The sequence below is a fragment of the Gorilla gorilla genome, chromosome X (assembly GCF_029281585.2).
Source record: "Gorilla gorilla gorilla isolate KB3781 chromosome X, NHGRI_mGorGor1-v2.1_pri, whole genome shotgun sequence".
NCBI lineage: Eukaryota > Metazoa > Chordata > Mammalia > Primates > Hominidae > Gorilla > Gorilla gorilla.
The window spans coordinates 40,437,462-40,457,465 of record NC_073247.2 but is presented as its reverse complement, the minus strand read 5'-3'; the positions used below and the strand labels follow the sequence as shown (position 1 = coordinate 40,457,465).

Genomic DNA, 20,004 nt, shown 5'->3' with positions numbered 1-20,004 from the left:
AAACGATTGAACTGTACGCATCTAAGAAAAAATAAAGTGAGATCAACTCTTTTAGAGTCTAAGTAAATTAATATGAAGTGTGAAACACTGAAAAATACCTCCAGCAGCTTATCTGATTAACATTGTGGGGAACCACGCAAGACAGTACTACAAAAATACCGGGAACAAAATACAAAAAGCTCTTCAGTATAATGTTTTCCCCCTATTATATGAACAGAAAGGGTGAGCGGCTAATCCTGTGGGGATACATTGGGTCTTGTTCACTCAAGATAATAAACTCCACCATACACAGAAGCCTGTGTAAAATTCCAACTTATGCCCACAGGGTGATTTATACATCAGGAAGATATGATTTAAAATACATTGGATATAATGTGAGAAATAAGCATTTTGACTATGGCTTCTTTTAAGATTTTCTAATTTAGTATATTAAACACTAGGAATTTACCACTCAAAAATTTCTTGTACAAAAAAAGAAATGGAAAAAGAATCAAGAACACTTAGCTTCCACTCCCAAACATTGCTAGTGAGAGTACCCAATGATATTACCACATTGTAAACTTTGGGGTAATTTCTAATAAAATTAAATAAAAATCTACCATATCAATAGCAGTTCCACTCCTAGGTATTTGTCCAAGAGAAATATAAGCAGATATCTGCAAGAAGAGTTGTATGAGAATGCTCAGAATAGTCTTATTTACTCACAGCAGCCACAAATGGAGACAACTTAAATGTCCATTAACAGGAAATGATGAACAAACTATCGTATGTTCATATGATAGAATATACTCAGCAATAAAAGTAGTAAACTACTGATACACAAAACATGCATGACTCTCACAAAACTATGTTAGAAAAAGGAAGCCAGACACAAAATAATACCTACTGTATGATTCTATTTGAATTATGCTCAAGAACAGACCAACATAATCCATAGTGACATAAATCAGAAAATAGATTCATTGGTGATGAGTGAAGGGAAACTTGTTGGAATGGAGCAAGAGGAAACTTTCTGGGGTAAAGGAAATAGGTTTATGGTGTGGATACACAAGTGTTTATATTTGTCAGAACTCATTTAGCCAAACACTTAGAGCTACACGCTTTATATTATGTGAATCATATTTCAATTCTTTAACATTTTGATTTTTTTTTTTAAGAAAAACGTAAGTTCTAACCAAAGGCCTATGTGGGGAGAAGTGTGGGAAGAAAGCTGGGAGTCAGGAAAGCTGCTCTGCTGCAGATAAGGGCCCAGGCAGAGAATGATTCTTTTATGGTGCCCCCAAGCACATTCTTTGCATCTGGAGGCACTACACAGGGGCTGGGCATGTGGCATGCCTTAAGTGCCCATAGATAGTCGAGGAGCTTTGGAAATAATAAAAAAATCTTTGCCTGAAATATAATCTGATCAATCTAATAAACAGAACTCTCATTTTCTCCAGATGGTATTTATAATACTGGTCTCTATATACTTTTTTAATTTTGAGAAATCGAATACAGGTAAATTAGAGAAAAATTGTATGAAAATAAGTCCTTCTTATTTTTAGCAAAGTAATTACCCAAATAGGAGTTACTCCCATTGCTACATGTCACGAGCCATTTAAGAAATGATATACATTACTTAGAATACTCTACATAGCCAATCAATAGTGTTGTTTAAAATATAATAAGAAAAAGAGAGCAGGGTTGATGTAGCTTAGCAATTACAGAAACAGTCTTGTGTCACATGAAAAACTCCTTTAGGGTACAAACATATGAAAAGTTATATATGCTTAGAGAATGAGCAATAAGCAAGAATAATTCTTCTGGGCCATAGATAGTCATTTACTAATAATAGGAATACCAAAAACAAGTCTAAAGAAACAGAATTTACAAGGAGCTAATTTATCCTGAGATCCTGAGAGCATCACAGACTTTCCCCCAGAGACTTCTGTAGTATTACATTGCAGAAGCATAGTGTTCTTATAATGTCCTTATAAAGAGGTCAGGAACAAAATGGAAATGTGTCTTTCCCCATGGTGCACAGTGCCTGCCCCTCAGTTATTACAATATTTCTATGCAGGAGTGTAATATACAAGCCTACACATTATACATGTATGCAAGTTAAATTTTTTTTCTATTTAAGTCACACTGGTTTATACAGCATATGAAAACTCTCTCAAAGAAAATGGTGCATTAGATTTAGCCTCTGTATTCTTTTGCTCCAAGCCAGACAGATTCATTAATACATGCGCTACCTATTATTGCTTATCCTTTGGGTTATACAAAATTACTAAGGATTAAATTCTGTCACAGTTAAGAGAAATCATTTGGGCCTACTGCTGTATTTTATCTTTACATTACAATGTAAATGGTGTTGCCCCAGCAAATGTCATTTTCCCTTTGAAATGGGATCTACTTTTCAGCTCTAGTTCAAGTTGCCTGGAGTGGCAGCATTTAAAAAATAAAAAGATATCATTTCAGCACAATTCAACATCTGAGGACAGAAGGAGAAATGCAGACCTTTTAAAATCTGTTTAGCCTTTGTGTTATTTTGTTAAAATGATAGACTCTGCCCCCTTTAAGGGACTGAGACTGAATATTGAAAATTGTAAAGCAAAATTGCTAGGCAAAACCTAGGGAAAACTGGCATTTGGTTAAAAACAACAAATGAACGAGTGCCAAAGAGTTGCATTTAAGGGCCCCAGCAATCATTTAGTTACAGGCAATTAACAATAGTCCTAGGAAAGCTCCAGTACAGGCTAAGGGAAAACACATTGATTATTGCTGCAGTAGTAGACTGCTTTGGAATAAATTGTTTCAATTTAAAACTAGATTTGCTACAAGCATTTTGAGCAATGACTACAATTTTTTCTTATCAAGACAGTGGGAGCAAGCAACCCCTTAAAAGAAACAGCTAATTAAAATAAAGTGCGTGCCATCTCTTAGTATATTGAATTACATTGCAAATAATAAATGCATTTGGTTTCCACTGATCTTGCTGCAATTACCTAGTATACTATGGGAAACTATGTTCTTTTCTTGGCCTGTACCTGGTGTTATTGTTTGCAAACATTTTCTGCTAGATATCTTCGAAAAGGTAAAGATTTTAACAAAGTAAGTAAAAGTTCATATGTATTTTTGAAGTCTTGACTTGCAGTTTTTAGTCAGTATCTCTATTTGATCTCTCTCTCTGTGTGTGTGTGTGTGTGTGTTCCTATATATATATAATTTTGCCAGAAGGTATAACTGAAGATTTTAGATGGCTTACTTTTGTGCAGTTTATCCTAAAGTTGGTTCGTTCATTATAAAAAGTCTTTTGAAGTGTTCTTCCCTCATTTATATGCAGTAAAATGCAAGTTTGTGGGGAAAATGCATGACAGACATTATAATGATCCCAGTTTATTCATTAGCCTCACCAGGTACATTTCTTTTTCTCTCATTGTGTTATAAAGAGCTAAAGTTTATAAGAATTTATCCATCCACATAAATTCATATGCATATTTATTTCTCTGGAGCAGTATAACTTATTTGTTCCTGGCAGGAGGATAATTATGCTCAGCCTACAAAGATACTCAACTCAATTCTACAATACATCAGTGCAATTTAAAAGCAGTTATTTTTTGGGGGGGCGGGGGTAACACATTAACAAATCAAGCTGCTATTCACATAAAGGAAGAAAATGTTTTGGGAAAGTATAAACTAGTATGTAAGAATAACAGTTTTGATCTTGCAAAAGTCCTTTTTGGGAAGTCAGGGTATAAACCCCCAAAATTATAATAATAAAAATAAAAATGATCCCTGAATGGAGCAGCTTAATCTGTATGACCAAACATTTGGGCAAAAGATTACCTCCAAAGTAGTATATTTTGCGATTTGGAAAGAGGTTTTTAGACGAAGCACCAAATTAACTTCTACTTACTGCCAATCAAAATGCAAATATGGTTGTTGGCTAGGACCCATCATTAGAGCCCAGTTAGACTAAGGTCCCACAGGTCCTTGGAACTTCATTGTTATGTGTTAATGAACTATTCAAAGTGAAAAATAAAATGAAAGGCTAGAAGAAAAAGTGTAACATTCTCTTCACAGCATGCTAGAGCCTACCCTTGGAATGTGCTTTTTTTCTCTTTCAACTAGGCAAGAAGGGTGTTAAGCTGGTTTTTCTCTCTGTGAATTAAGAAGTATTCATAGGTGGTATGTTTTAAAAGATGAGTAAAAATGAATAATGGCAGTAACTGAATAAAGCATGAATCCATGTGTTCATATTAGTTACAAATAAACCAACAAGAAGGGAAAGCTCTCCCTAAGAGCAGAATGTCAACCGGTAAATATGAAAGGAATGATATAGTTAGAAATGACCATTTTTCAGCCATCATAATAATAACTGATTCAGGCAAAAATTATCAATAGACGTTAAAATTATTGGTTGAAAGATTGGTGAGGCAGGATATTTACACCGTCTCATAGTACCTCCTCACTGGGGAAAAATGGACATCATTTTAAGGAAGTGACCAAATTTAACATCACCAATAACGGGACAACTTGATATCATCCCCCCCACCCCCGGTGTACTGCAATAAGAGGGCACAATATCATTTAAGTAGTATTATAGCCAGAAACACATAAACATCCAAAAAAAAATAAGGAAATGTCAAGCCAATCCAAACTGAGGGACAACTATAAAAAATAAAACCATCTAGCTTCTACTCTTCGAAATGTCAATGTTATCAAAGACGAAGAAAAGCTGAGGAACCATACCAGATTAAAGGAGACTAAAGAGAATTGGCAGTTAAATGCAGTGCATAATCCTAGATGGTAAATATGGTGTAAAGGGTATATACTGGGACAATTTTTGAAATTTGAATATAGACCATATCATAGGCAATGGCATTTTGTAATTTTGAATTTTCCTGAATTTGATAAATGTATCCTGGTTACATAAAAAATTCTTGTTTTTAGGAGATTCACATTGAAGAATTTAGTTTCAATGTCTGCAATGTGCTCTCATGGGGTTTAGCAATGATATGTTGTGTGTGTGTGTATATGTAGTGCAGCTCTTTTTACCTACCTATATGTAGGAAGAGAGATAAGGTAAACGTGGCAAATCTATTAATTGGTAAATCTAGGTGGAGAAGATATATGAAAATTTATTGCACTGTTCTTGTAATTTTCTATAATATCTGCAGTTTGTATTCCAAAATAGAAAGTTAAAAAATAAAAGGTCAAATTGTAAGATAATAATTGCAAGTGTTATTGTAATTAGAGTGTACTTCAGGTTGATTACCTTTGTATTAGAATTCTGTTATTTACAGCTATTGTACACTAATCTGCACAAAGCCTTCAATTTCATCTTCCCAGATCATGTCTTCACCCTGGAATTTTCTGCAGGATCTCTTAGCTGATTTACATTGCCCATGGAACAAAGTCTAAACCCCTTATGTGGGCATTTAAGTTTCTTTATTCCTTTCATTGAAGCAGCTAACTAACCTTTAGCCATAATCGTCCTTCCAATGTAAATTAAATTTGACGTGAGTTTTTTGTTCCAAACCAGAAGTTCTTCATTTACCAAAACCCAACCAGTCCTGCAAGGAAAGGTTAGGATCTGCACTTCCAATATAACTTTTCCAACTAAACGTGATTTTTTTCCTCTTTAGAACATGTATTTCCTGTTCCTTTTTTTTTCATTTACCATATTGAATTACATCAGAGTTAGTTTTGTTTATTGTTTTTACATTGTAAGCAATGACTTTATCTTAGGACCTTTGCTCTGGCTTCCCTCTGACTAGAGAGTATTTCCCCTAGATTTCTACATGCCTCTCTCTTTGCTTCTTCAAGTCTTTGCTCACACAGCACCTTCTCAATTGGATACACTGACCACTCATTCCAAGTCACAAACCTGTGGCTGCATTTTGCATCTACTTGTCTTTATTTTTTATAGTATTCATCACTATATAACATAATATTTCATTTGCTTATCAATAAATGTATTTTTGTTTATTATTTGTCTTCCACTGGGATTTAAATTCCATCAGGATAAGTTTTTTGTTGTCTTCTCTCTTTTTTTTTTGTCTATTTTGTCTGTATCTTTCACTACTTATCCCAAATACCTTGCTAACTATCTGACACATTAAAGATATTCAATGAAAACAAATGACTGATTAGATGATTAAGAACAAACCCAATTTTGAATAAAAAGCTAGGTTTTATGTGTTTCTATTCTAAAATTCCAAGAATATGTCTGTGTATCTAGTCAATGTATCATAAGGTTCAAGCAACTGATAAGGTATAATTATAGCATTAATATTCAGTCCATTAAGTTAGGAATAAACTTTTAATATATAGAAAAATGATCAACTTCATAGTATAGATTTAAAAATTATTTTTCCATTTTCTTTTTTTTTTATTATACTTTAAGTTCTGGGGTACATGTGCAGAACGCGCAGGTTTGTTGCATAGGTATACACGTGGCATGGTGGTTTGCTGCACTCATCAACCTGTCATCTACATGAGGTATTTCTCCTAATGCTATCCCTCCCCTAGGCCCCCACCCTGTGACAGGCCCCAGTGTGTGATGTTCCCCTCCCTGTGTCCCTGTGTTCTCATTGTTCTACTCCCACTTATGAGTGAGAACATGTGGTGTTTGGTTTCTGTTCTTTTTTTCATTCACAAATCTAATGACAATACAGTCTTGTATAGACTTACAGAACTAAGAATGTTTGTATTCACTTGACATTTGGAAATCAATCATGTACTGCTTCACATCTTTGATACTGCTATTCAAATTTTCTTACTCACTAATACATACATTTTCTATTTGTTTTATAAGTGCCTTCTCTGTACCAGGTACAGTGCTTTTGAGTTCTAGTGATAAAGTGAAAGTGATGGATGAAATATGTTTTTGCGTTAAAGGTGCTCATGTCTAGTTTCAGAGTCAGGCATGTAAGCAGATAATAATAAATAATAATAATAGCTGATATTTATTGAGCACTTAAGTGTCACTGTGCTAGACCTCTTTTATATAAGAAATGCTACATTATAAGTATCACAATTATAAGCCAGATGAGAAATTCACTTGGGGTATTTGTATGTGTGTGTGTTTCTGTAGGCGTATTTTAGAGACAGGGGTCAGAAACAGAATGACACAATGCAAAGGTAGCTGCAAAGGATATTGGCAAGTAGTTTGGTCTGGAGCACTGGGAAAATGAATGTATGATGTGATAGGTGAAGGTAGGCAAACTCATGCTTTGATTTCTCAGCTAGAATATGTTATCTTTTTTTATATTCAAAGCAAATAGCATGTACCTTTTCAATAAATATTTGTTTGAGGATTCATGGAACCCATTAAACCAGGTTTCGCAAAGTTAGGTCAGTACAACAGGACAATGATTCTCCCTTGGGAAAAATTGCCATATATTTTCAAAATGTATACTGTGAAGTTACTAACACAGACAGAGCTTTATTGCAGAAAACCTTTCCCCTTTAGATTATAAAGGCAGTGTTTGAAATATTTCTATCTAAAGACTATAATGTGAGATGTACACAGACCATTATGTGTGTTTGCACACACACACAGGTACAAAGTATTCAGATGGGGCTTCCTTTATCTCAGATCTCATAAGATTAAGTATGATGGGGAGAAGACAGACAAAGAAGGAAGATACTGTTATAATAACAAACAAAAAGGGCCTCAGGTGACCAGCTTAGAAGACAGGGCTATTGTATATCAAGGTGTCAAACTTCACTGATGCCTAAAAGAAAATACCTTAGAAAAGTATTGCTTTCCCTCTACTAGGAATTTCCTTCTTAACATTGTCATACAAATAGACAGGCACAGATGGAATGTTACAAAACATCTCTTGAGAGAAAACTGTCAGAGTGAAGGTGGCATTGCCATTTTACTCCTTGTTAAGGGATGTGATGTTTATCCTGAAAGCAATTTTCCTCAAGAGGGTATATTGTCATAGTTAGAACAATTTGGTCTTCCGTTGGGAATGCTTTGGATTGGCCAAAGAACCCAGAACATCTGGACTGCCTAGATAACCAATAGAAGAAACCATGTTTTCTACAGAAATATTGAACTCTTCTAAACAAATATAGTATGATGATTTATAGTATATTTAATTGATGGAACTACATTTAGAAAATATTGTACACACATATAAACTGATCGTATTGCAATATACAAATGGGATACATTAATAAACTTCAGAATTTTATGTTATTATTTTAATATTGTTTCTTTAGGGGTTTAATGGATTTCTGACTTACTGAAAGCATTAGAAGAAAATGTGTGTGGCAAAATTTGTTGGTAATAGTTTATCTCTTGAGACAAGTTTCATTCAAAATCTTGGTGATTCCAGAGTTACAAAGCATTAAAGCAAAAACCATATGTTGGTTCATTTCCCCCAGTGGGAATAACAGAAAAATATATTTATTCTCTATGTTGAATGTTTATGAACACTTCTGAATTCATAAACATGCTGAGGAAAACAGTGGTAAATTTGCCTTTCTTTCTCATTTTGTAAAGAGATGCTTTCAAGACTCTACTAACCTTTAAAAAAAAATCCCCCCTCCCCATTAACAATCCATGAAAAAATGAGCATGTTTTGGGAGCTACCAATAGGAGACCCTACCATTACTTGCCTCATCCAAAGGGAGCAGTAAATGGTTCCTTAAACCATGACAAACTTGAGAAGAAGTCTGTGGCGCACATAGTTTAGTGGCCTCTGTACTGGTATACATGAAGGGCTTGTCCTCAATAATGAATTATCTTTTACCAAAATAGCATGACATAGCCCTTCTTCACAAAGAATAGGGCATTACCTTATCATCCCACTGTATGTATTGATTTTCAGCATATGAAAACTATCAGTGGCTTGAGAAAATAATGTAGAAGTAAGGTGTCCCCTAAAATGTTTTTTTATAAAATAGACAAAGTGGGAGCAAGAGTACATATTCAAGCAAATAGATTTCAATATACTTGAAAAATGTGTAAATAACTTGATTTTATAGCAGAGAGTAATGATAGGTTTCCTATAAGCATTTTCAAAAATATTCAGTAGCTATACCAAAATAGATTTATTTTCTCACTTTTCTTCTGACTCTATAAAACATGCTTTTAGTAAAGAATTTGAAAAATGCATAAGGATGATAAGAAATTAAAGATCACATGGAATCATGCCACCTCGAGGTAACCACTGTTAATACTTCACTAAATTATTTAATGCATCTCTTTCTAATGTATTAGGTTTTCATGTAGCCTTAACATAGGTAATTGATCTATGGCTTTAAATACTAGTACTACAAAATAGCTTATATTTTGCCTTTTATTCTGGACAGTTTGGAATGGAATTTGTCCAGTGTGGTTTGCAAGCTATGTTCTGCTAAGAGTTCTCTTGGTAACCACTTTAGCCTAATTATTTATTTATTTGCCTATCTGTTTATGCAACTATCATTTAAAGATGCCTGGTTCAGCAACGCAAGTCTAACAGGAATTTTTTAAACACCACTGTGGAGCTTTTCTCTTCATAAATAATAATCAGTTTTGGCAACAGTTTATGAATATTCACATAAAACGTGGAGTCAATCATCTGATTTTAGAGGAGGTAAAAATTTCAAATTTCATTTTGACTAACTGCATTGTTTTTCAGATGAAGAAACTAAACTAGTATGTGAACAGCCCACAGAAGAAAATGTATTTTAATACTGCCAACTTTTATGTGACTGCTGAATTGCCAGTGGTAGCAGTCTACTGAAGAAGCCTAACTAAATAGAATTTTATTGCAGTATCTTTAATGTATTTCTTTAAGTTGCTTTCAACATTAAGGTATTTAAATGTTATAGACATATTTGTTTGGGGAGAATTAGAAATGTACCCAAGCAGTTGTGAGTCATTACCTTGAAATTGTGAGGTGGTATAAATAAATTTTTAAGTCAAATTCATTTTACATCATATACAGCGTAGAATTATAATTCTAAACTGATTTAAGTCAGGTAATTTATATTTAATAATTTCAGGCTTTGAAAATGGCCTCTTCCACTTTAGTTTGCATGAATTTGGCAACCATTGTAAGTCGGTACTTTGAACTGCAGTTGCATGTCATAAGGAATTGTAATTTCTACTTTGCAGTTACAGAAACTTGCCATCTAAAGATCTGAGTCAACTTTTCAAACACTTAAGGCATAAGAAAATCCCTAGGAAGAGCAACCACCATATCTCACTTTCAAAATTGGCAAAATTGAGGCACAATGTGTAAAAACTCAGAGAATCTGTAAAATCTGACAAATGGTCTAATGTATATTATCAGTCACCCAGTATCATATATGCTCTTTCAAGATTCCCACAGTGGGGCTAGGGGCAATTAGTTTACAAATGATAAAACTGAAGAACAATGACACAAAGAGATTGGCTCTAGGTCACACAAAGCTAAACAGTCAAAAGCAAAATACTCTCAAGTAACTGTCCATTTTTTTAATCACAGTTCAGAATTTCTCACTTTTTAGTCAATTCTCATTCATATCAAATTTCACTTAATGGTAACAATTTTGAGGTGGTTTTAAAAATGACCTTTGTGTGCTTTCCTAAATGTACTACTGGATTTTCTTTTTGAATTAAAAATAAATTCTATTTTTATAGCATTTAAATATCCACTTTTAATTTATCCAAATTGGCCTCCCAATTTATTATTTTTCATAGAACACATGCTAAAAATAGAACACATGCCCTAAAATTAGATACAAAAAGATAATATATTTCCCACAGATGGCAAATGTAATCCTCAGCACTAAAATCTATACAAGTTACCATGGTAATTTATTGGAAATCAACACGTTTTTTCCCTACTATATGACCTGAGATAGTAGTTAGCATTTTTTTATGCATCATGTCTAATTTCTCACTTTACTGACCTGGTTGTCAAAGTTCAACATACAGGAACTACTTATTAAAAGTTATACCTTGCATTTTATGACCCAGTTGTGCCATTTCTCTACCAAATGCAGGAATTTGCAGCCATAAAAATGCACAGCTATCTCCCTCTTCCCAAAAATGCTGTTTTAATGCTCCAGGATGGTGGTAGATATCCTTCTGGCAGCAGTGAGTCGACTAGTAAGGATGCCTAACCCCAGTGCTTTGCCCATAGCTGGCACTCAATACATATTTGTTGAATTAGAATGATTTGTCGCTTTTTCAAACAGCAGCATTATATGAATTATCTCTTTTAAGCAGCCTGCAGTGAAGTGAGATTTGTAGTGGGATTATGAAGTATTGTCAATCAACAGGTTGTTTTGACCCAGAAATAATGAAAATATGAAGGTGGTTCTGAGAAGGAGGAGTGAGTGGTTGGTTGTTGGTAGGTGGTGGCTAGGAATATACTATCTTGTTTGGAATCTCTGATTACACAAGTGGAATTTTGCTGTGTGCTAGATAATTTCTGTGGGCTTCCTGCAAATGTTTTAAACTTAATTATTTTTTCTACACTGCCTGTTTATCATTTTCCAATACATCGATATGAGTTCCAGTGGATTCCTTCTGCCCTCACTTGAGTAGACTGCTGCCACTGGCAGCTCAGTGGTCACATAAAAATTGGCAGTATTCAAATACATTGTGTACTGTTGACTATACACACACTAGTTTAGTTGCTTCAGCTGTAAAAATACTTGTGTTTTATAGCCTCTGTTAGATGCTAGACAGATGCCTTTTAAAATGAATTAAACGTTTGAACTCGGAGAGATGGTTTTAACCAGTCTGTGTTGCTATGGTCTCTCCTTCTTTCCTCTCCTTCCTTCCCTCCTTTCCCTTCTTTTCCCTTCTCTCCCTCCCTCCCTCCCTCCTGTTTTTGAAGCATATCATTGACCAATAATACGTGGCAGTTCAATTTCCATACCATTTCCATCCTTTCTTACCACACTTAATTGAGAGTTAGCTGAATACAAGTAAGTGTTCAAAACAGAAAATCAGCAGTATTTCGTGTTCACCATACATCGTGTTCCTCCATATGTTATTTGCATAGGCTGAGATTCAACCTATTTGCATAGGCTAAAACATATGTGTATATCCATATATATGTCGTTGAGACATTCCTAAGTTTATTTCCTTTTTTAAAAATGAGATAAATAGGAAACGGGTCCAACAGTGAGGGCCCTCTTCATTTAAGAGGTTATTTGAATACTTGAAGAAAATGCCCTCTCAGACATCTCTCTGAGTAGCAAGTATGTTATATAGCACAATTCATTGAATAGGTGAAGCAAGTAACCTCATTAAGAGTAGAGTGTGAGGGCAATGAACCACTGTTCAAATAGGTTCAAAGGTGTTGACCATGTAAAAAGAATGAGGCAATTAATTAAAAATAGTCCTACTGACTGGCTCTACTCAGCTTTGGTTCCTTTCTCATGGAGACAGTGAGCTCAAGATAACTAGTTTCTCTTTACCTATTAGAGGCTACCAAGCTAATTAGAAAGATCTATTGTCTAGGCAAGGGCTTTGGTATGCCAGCTGCGGTCTACAGACCAATAGTGGCAACACCAATAAGGAACTTGATTGAAATTCTAATCTTGAGTCCTACCCCAGGCTAATGAATTGCTTTTTAACAAAGTTCCCAGGTGATTTGTGCATACTGTAAAGTTTGTGAAGCACTGGTCTAGGGGCTTTTAGCTGACTCTCTAAGCATGGAAATACAAGAAACCTAACTTTTGTCAATTCCTGTGGTGTAAGAACAGCCATTCTGTTGACCTTCTAGTCACATTTGGTATAATCTTGGAAGGTTTTCAAGATTAAAATACTTGTCCTTCTATTTTGAATTTCCCTACATTGAGCAGCTTAAGTGTTGAAATCATTTCCAGGAAGACTGAGTTTTTTATATCTATACTGTAGAGCAGTGCTTGTCACCAGGAGCAATTTTGACCCCTGGGGACATCTGGCAATGTCTGGAGACATTTTTGATTTTCATAACTGAGGAAGGTTGTATTGACATGTAGTGGGCAGAGGCTAGGAGTACTGCTAAACGGTCTACAATGCACAGGACAGCCCCCACAACGACAAAGAATTATCAAGCCCAAAATGTCAGAATCCTGCTATAGACAAAGTTTAGATCACTCAGAATACATTTAATCAGCCCATTCATCACATTTACTAAGTGGGTTTGGTACTTTGAAGCATGTAAGAGAGAAATACGAGTTAAAAAGATCTGTATCAAGAATTGAACATTTAGTTAAGAAAACAAGTGTAAAACTCAATAAAGCAAAAAAGGACTTCCAGTGACTATAACCATGTATAATTAAATATTTAAGAGCTTTGGCCCACATGAATGATCAACAGGAATGATTAAAGACTAAAGAGTTTATTATTCTTGGCCCTCGACATTGGTTTTGTCCAGGATCACCCTCTTGTCATTTATTAATTGAGAAAAAAGTTAATCATCAGCAGACAATGGTCCTTTTCTTTTCTAACAATGATGCTACTTGGTTATTCTCATTCATAGAGAAGAAAACTGTGTGACCAAAATGGCTAAGAGGCCAAACAATGTTACATGACATACTTCCATATTAAAACTGATTAGCAAAAACTAGGATCAAAAGGCCTTCAACAGAATTGCTTGAACTCAGGAGGCGGAGGTTGCAGTGAGCTGAGATCACACCACTGCACTCCAGCCTGTGCGATAGAGCGAGACTCCGTCTCAAAAAAAAAAAAAGCCTTCAAAACATTTCACAGTTGAGGCAAAAAAATAACTTGGGATTAATCTCATTTAAATAATATATTCTAAGTCTAAGGAAATAGTCAGCTCAAGTGGTTAATAGTCATGTCTGCAACTTTGGTGGCAATCAATAGCCTTGTTGGAATATCCGTATCAAGAAGCACACAGGGAGTTGGGCACAGTGGCTCATGCCTGTAATCCCACCACTTTGGGAGACTGAGACAGGAGGATCGCTTAAGCCGAGGAGTTCAAGACCAGCCTGGGAAACATAGGGAGACCCTGTCTCTACAATTGTTTTTTTTTAAATAGCCAGGTGTAGTGGCATGCACCTGTAGTCCTAGCCACAAGGGAGGCTGAGGCCAGAGGATTGCTTGAACCCAGGAATTCGAGGTTGCGGTGAACCATGATTACACCACTGCACTCTAGCCTGGGCAACAGAATGAGGCCTTGTCTGTAAAAATAAATAATAAAAGAAGTGCAGAGGTACAAAATCATTAGTACTGGATAGTTTGTGCTATTAGACGTCTTACACAAACGAGCAGAGAAGCCCCCCCCCCCACGCAAAAAAAAAAACAACAACAAAAAAAACAGTTACGGGACAGAAGAAAATTTTGACTATAAAATGTCAAATCTTATCCAAGGAGAGAATTTGTTAAACTTGTTGACTTTTATTTGGAGATGCTGCAGCAACATTACTAAAATTCCTTAATATTTTGGCACTGCATAAGCTAAGACTCAGTAAAAGTATCCATTTCATTGACATTAGCTCAGCTTTTAATGGGTCATTGTCTTTCTAGGGAAATGCTGCCATAAAGAGAGGTAGGAGGTTTTGATTTCTGAACGAGGTTTGGCTTTAACATATTCTGAAATCAGTGGTCAAAGACGTCAAATGGCCAGCCCCAAAAGAAGTTTGCACCGTTCTATGACCTTACTGTATCTCTCAGTAAATAAATTCACTAGGCAAATACTAACAAGGATGGGGCACATATTACAAGGATGATTCATTACAAGAAGGGTTAAAGGAGTCCACTGGGTTTAAATTCATCTGGCTTTAAAACAATGCATCCTAAATGATGTGCACTTAATTACATTACTAAAGATATTTTTAGGTCTAGGGAGTTTATTGAGCAGGTCTAATTTCTATCGATTACATTCTTTGAAGGGATAAAGAGAGTGCACACAAGAAGTAAAATGGGTTAGATGGGAAATAAAGAAAACCTAGATGTTTATCATTATTAACTAGTGCTGAGTCTCTCAGACAGATACTTTGCCAGTTCCCAAACTAAATTTTGATTAATGAATTGCCATATTTTTGTAATCCATATAAGGAAACATAACCCTTCAGAGCAAGATTGCTAATGAACATCCCCAATGTGACAGTTTCAAAGTGAAACATTCACTAGGAAGCACAATCATACATTAGGAATGTTTAATATCACTGTAATTTAAAAAGTAGTGGATGGCATTCCAAATTATATTAGTCCTTATTTCCTGTTCATTTAATTTTAATTTTCATGCCTGTAACTTTGGCCAGCACAAATGCCAGGCACATAGTAGGTTCTTAGTCTTCATTAAATGCATGAATAAATAAACAAAATTATCCTTTAGGACAGTACATTCAAACCACAGTATATCTATTATAAAGTCAAATTCAGAATTGACAGAACAAAATTGCTGGAGCTAAAGCTGATGATTTTAATGAAAGATGAATTAGAATTCAGGGAATTTTTAATGGAACACACAATTGCTGCATCCTTCATTACCCAGAGTATCACATAGTTAGAGCAAGGAAATCTTGTAATAGCTTAACATTTTTTGGGTGCTAAGTATGTGTCAGACACTGTGATAAGTATTTACACATACGAGTTCATTGAATCCTCACAGCTGCTCTATGTGAGAGGTCTTATTATTTTTCCCATTTTATAGAAGAGAAATTTGAGGCTCAAAGTGATTAAGTAATTTGCCCCACATAGCACAGCTAGTAAGAACAGAGTTGGGTTTTGAACACAGCCAGCCCTACTCCTAAGTCCATGCTCTTAACCATTAAGATAATAAACATGTCTACACTGTGAGGTCATTCAAAATGAGAGTATAGACAGAAGGCACAGAGAGTGAAGAAGGAATCTGAGACAGCTTGATGGGTACAAGAGTGTCTAGGCCTGAGGTCAGAGCACAATACTGCTAGGTATCTACCTGGAGTATTGTTTGTGTCAGAGAAATGGAAAATGTAAAAAATGGAGAGAATAGGACAGATCAGAGCTTTGGAGGAAAACTGAAGGTCAGTGTTTAGTGTGTGTTGGACAGGCAGTAGCAAGTGTATCTGGGTAAAAGATTCAGAGACTCAGATGTGGAATTCAATCAAGTATGAGCAATAACAAGAACAAGAAATAACCCAATATCTAATTTGTCAGCGCTTTACTTTGATTATTTTTGAAGCCAGGATCTAATGCTCAAGCTTGCCAGGCCAGGGTCTGGCAAAGAGGATTGAATAGAAGCTTCTGGCAGGAGTGAAGAGTAAGGAGCAGGGCAGTCATAAACCAATACGGCCCATGGGCCTTGCCCTTTCATTCTCTTTCTTTCTCTTGCTGTATATTCTAGTGCTCTGTATAGTAAGTGAAATATATCTATCTATATTGCATGTCTGATGAGATTCTGATGAACCTAATACCTTTTCTGGCTGCAGGAATTGGCAACTTTGGATATTCTCGAGCAAGATTTTTCTATGGTCAAATTTCTTGGTAGATTTTCTTCAGGCTTTCATGGAATTATGATTCTTTTATGCAGATAAAAGTCTGACCCAGAACATAGCCTAGCTCAAATGTAGCTGAATTATTTATTATAGTATCCCCTTGGCATTAAGGAAGACACATTTGATACAAGGAAGCAATGTTTCAAAGAATCCATACCACCCATTGGAGGGCTCTGAAATCATTTTATTATGTCAATAATACTGAACAAAAGGTAACAGTGAAGGAAAAATTGCTTAGATAATTTTGGCAAAGGAATGTCCTGGAAGGTTTACCTGTCAGAAGCAATGACAGCTTGTGGTATACAAGATCAGTATTCAACAAATGTTTGAACATGTCTCTCTAGGGAGGTTTTAAAAGGGAAGACTGTGAAGGCTTATAAGTTAAGGAATTTATGAGTAAATGGCAGAAAAATACAATTAATAGTGAAAGCTTCCAGTTCCTTATCTAAGCCTTAGTATTCTGAGTAATATAGCAACTCACCTGATAATTACATCATTGCTAGCATGACAGACATTTGACTTTTTAGAGACTCAATGATCAAAGACCCAAACCTATAATTTCATATATGCTGTGTGCTGTTCTCCTGAACCTTGCAGGGCTGGTAAAGTTCAGGTCATGTCATATGTGAACGAAAGTCCTTTTTATCCCCCCAAGATGGGTGGGATAGATCATTCCACATAATCATGAGTCCCTCAAGAGCAGGAAATTGCATCCATTGGTGTCTTTGTGAATTGATGACTCGTTTGCTGCAGCTCCCTTAAAAGGAAGGCATACATTCACTTTAAGAGGGACTTTTGGAGTACATGTCTTGGAAGGACCTTTTTTTGACTTGTTAATGCTTTTATTTATTAAGAATAAAATGCCGTTGGTATAAACACATATTTGAAAAACATGCTAAAAGAATTAAGTACTGAAGAATAACATTGACCACATTTTTTTCATGTTTAGGAAATCAAATATTGCTGGAAAAAATTTCAAATAATTTTCTTCATTCTTCATTTTTTTTCTAGAAATGGAAGGTTTCATAGCTTTGGGCAACTTAGCCTGGAGGTTTTTTGACCCCTTCTTGGCTGTGTGCCTCTCTGTAAAAACAGAGCTTTAATAGCTTTATCCTTAGATATAATTCATTTTCCTCCCCTTCTCCTTTGATTCCTACTTAACTGTCACCCCTCCCTTGCCCCCCCCATGTTGTTCAAGTCAACACATTTTTATGTGTCCTATATCTTCTCTCCCCTAACTCCATTTTTGAGGAATAATTCAAACTCTTTAATTAAAGCAGATTCAAGAGAGTGACCAGAATGGTAAAAGTATTTCGCTAATACAAATGAAGAATGAGTAAAAGAAGCTAAAGAGGCTGAATCTAGTGAAGTAAAGGTTCAGAGACTCACGGTGACTGTCATCAAACACTTGAAGGGCTGTCTTGGGGAAGAGTGATTAAAAGTACAGAACTAGGGCCAATGGATAGACAGTGAAACTGAAATGCTTTCTAACGGATTTTTCCAAAGATAAAATGGACTTCCTTGAGAAGGGAATGTGATCCAGTATAAGCTGATAGATCACTTCAGAAGATGTTATGGCAGGATAAGAAGTTCAATTACACAACACTTAAGTTGCTTTTAACTATGAGGAGCTACTTCTGTCCTTGTATATGTATGATATTTCTACTAAAATCTCTTCCTTGATTGGCTATATACTAAACTATAGAAAGATACAATCATATTGTTAGCTGCTGCATACCTTTCTCCTTGACTCACATCCCTAAAAGGTAGACTATTTTAGTACCATAGTCACCTTGACAACAGAGGTGTCTATTTTAATAGCATTCAGTAATATTATTCAAAGGGAATCTATTGCCCAATAAAGAAGGGGGAACAGCCTTCAATGTTCTCTTTCTTTTCAAACCTCAAAGAGTCTAGGATTAAACACGGGCTTTGAAATTAAAATCGTTGTAAATTTGCTGAGTAAGAGAACATCAAGTGTGCTTGTTCCAAAGAGTAGAAAGTTTTAACTTAGCATAATGTAGAAAAATTATTTTTCTCTTGTAATATACATAAACAATTTTGCTAACAGGAATGGCTCACATTTTACAGTTGTCACTTATTTCAAACAATTCAATATACATTTAAATGCACTTAACCCTATGCAAAAGGTGATGGGGTGCTGTAGAGGCAGAGTTAGCACAACAGACATTGCACTTAACCACAGCTTATCTTACTTAAAAATGCATTATTATTCATCATTGGAGACTATTGTACAAACGAAAGTTATCCAAGGCAGAAACAACATGTCAAAAAATACTGCAGTGGGGAATTCACCAGACAGTTCTTACACTAAAGGAGCAACCTTCCAATAAGAAATACAATCTTTGACTTAAAACCATTTAGTTGGTTTTTTTTCTCTTTTCTTTCCTTTTTTTTTTTTGAGACAGGGTCTCACTCTGTCACCCAGGCTGGAGTGCAATGGCGCAATCTCACCTAACCGCAACCTCCACCTCCCAGGCTCAAGTGATTCTCCTGCCTCAGCCTCCCAAATAGCTGGGATTACAGACTTGCACCACTACCGCCAGCTAATTTTTGTATTTTTAGTAGAGACAGGGTTTCACAATGTTGGCCAGGCTGGTCTTGAACTCCTGACCTCAAGTGATCCACCTGCCTTGGCCTCCCACAGTGCTGGGATTACAGGTGTGAGCCACTGCACCTGGCCCCTAATATCTATTTCTAATAATAATAAATAGCATTTAACGACTTTCCTTGTATAGGCTCTGTCAAGCCCTTCACATTTTTTTTGTCTTTTTTTTATTCTGACAACACACTGAAGGGTTGATACTATTATTTTCCCCATTCTATTTATCAGATAACTAAAGCTTAGGGAAGTTAAATGTTTTGCCCAAAGTTACACAGTTGGTATTAAAGAAGAGCAAGGAATCCAAATTTGATTTTAGAGACTGAGTTACTCACCCATCTACTGTGCTGTTTGCCTTGGTGGCTCTAATGCAAATATGATTATTTTATTTAGGAGAACTTTGTGGAGAAAAACAAAACTGAATTTGTTTCTTGGTTCCCAATGATTTTTTCTCCCATCATACATTCAGTTGACCACCGAAGCTTAGAAGGTTACACTCACCTCGTTTATGAAGGAGAACGCTGGCGTGTCGACGTCCATTTCCATTTTCAACATAACAGGAGTAATTTCCCAAGTCACCTTCTTCCACAGAGTCCACAATTAATGAGATGGAAACTTCCTGTTCCCCAAGATGCTCCTTAAGAATTCTAAAATGTAAAGCAACAAAACAAAACAAAAATCCACACAAACAGACACATACACAAACAAGAAAGAAATGTAGATGAATCTGAATCTGATGTAAAACTACCTACAAAATCTGTGCTTCTAATTTGGCTATGAATTGATGCTGTGTTAATTAAATTATGCCCTTTTCTTCTTCACTTGTAATGAGGAAGCTTGTCTTTGTAGATGCTAATGAAGTTGCAGTTAATTATCTCCCTTAGCAGGACAATCACACTGTCATAATAAAGAGGTGAGAAAGACCTTGAAGAAAAAGTTTACAAATTGCTTTCCCTTTAAGAAGA

General features: G+C 35.5%; 1 protein-coding gene across 1 annotated transcript in view; it reads right to left on the bottom strand.

The window, feature by feature from the left end:
- The window catches only part of IL1RAPL1 (interleukin 1 receptor accessory protein like 1), a 1,375,176-nt gene that overhangs the window by 23,985 nt on the left and 1,331,187 nt on the right, over positions 1-20,004 (bottom strand). Inside the window, exon 8 of the mRNA XM_019019800.3 lies at positions 19,541-19,686. Coding sequence (XP_018875345.1) covers positions 19,541-19,686 — 146 coding nt within the window. The remainder of the gene's footprint in view (positions 1-19,540; positions 19,687-20,004) is intronic.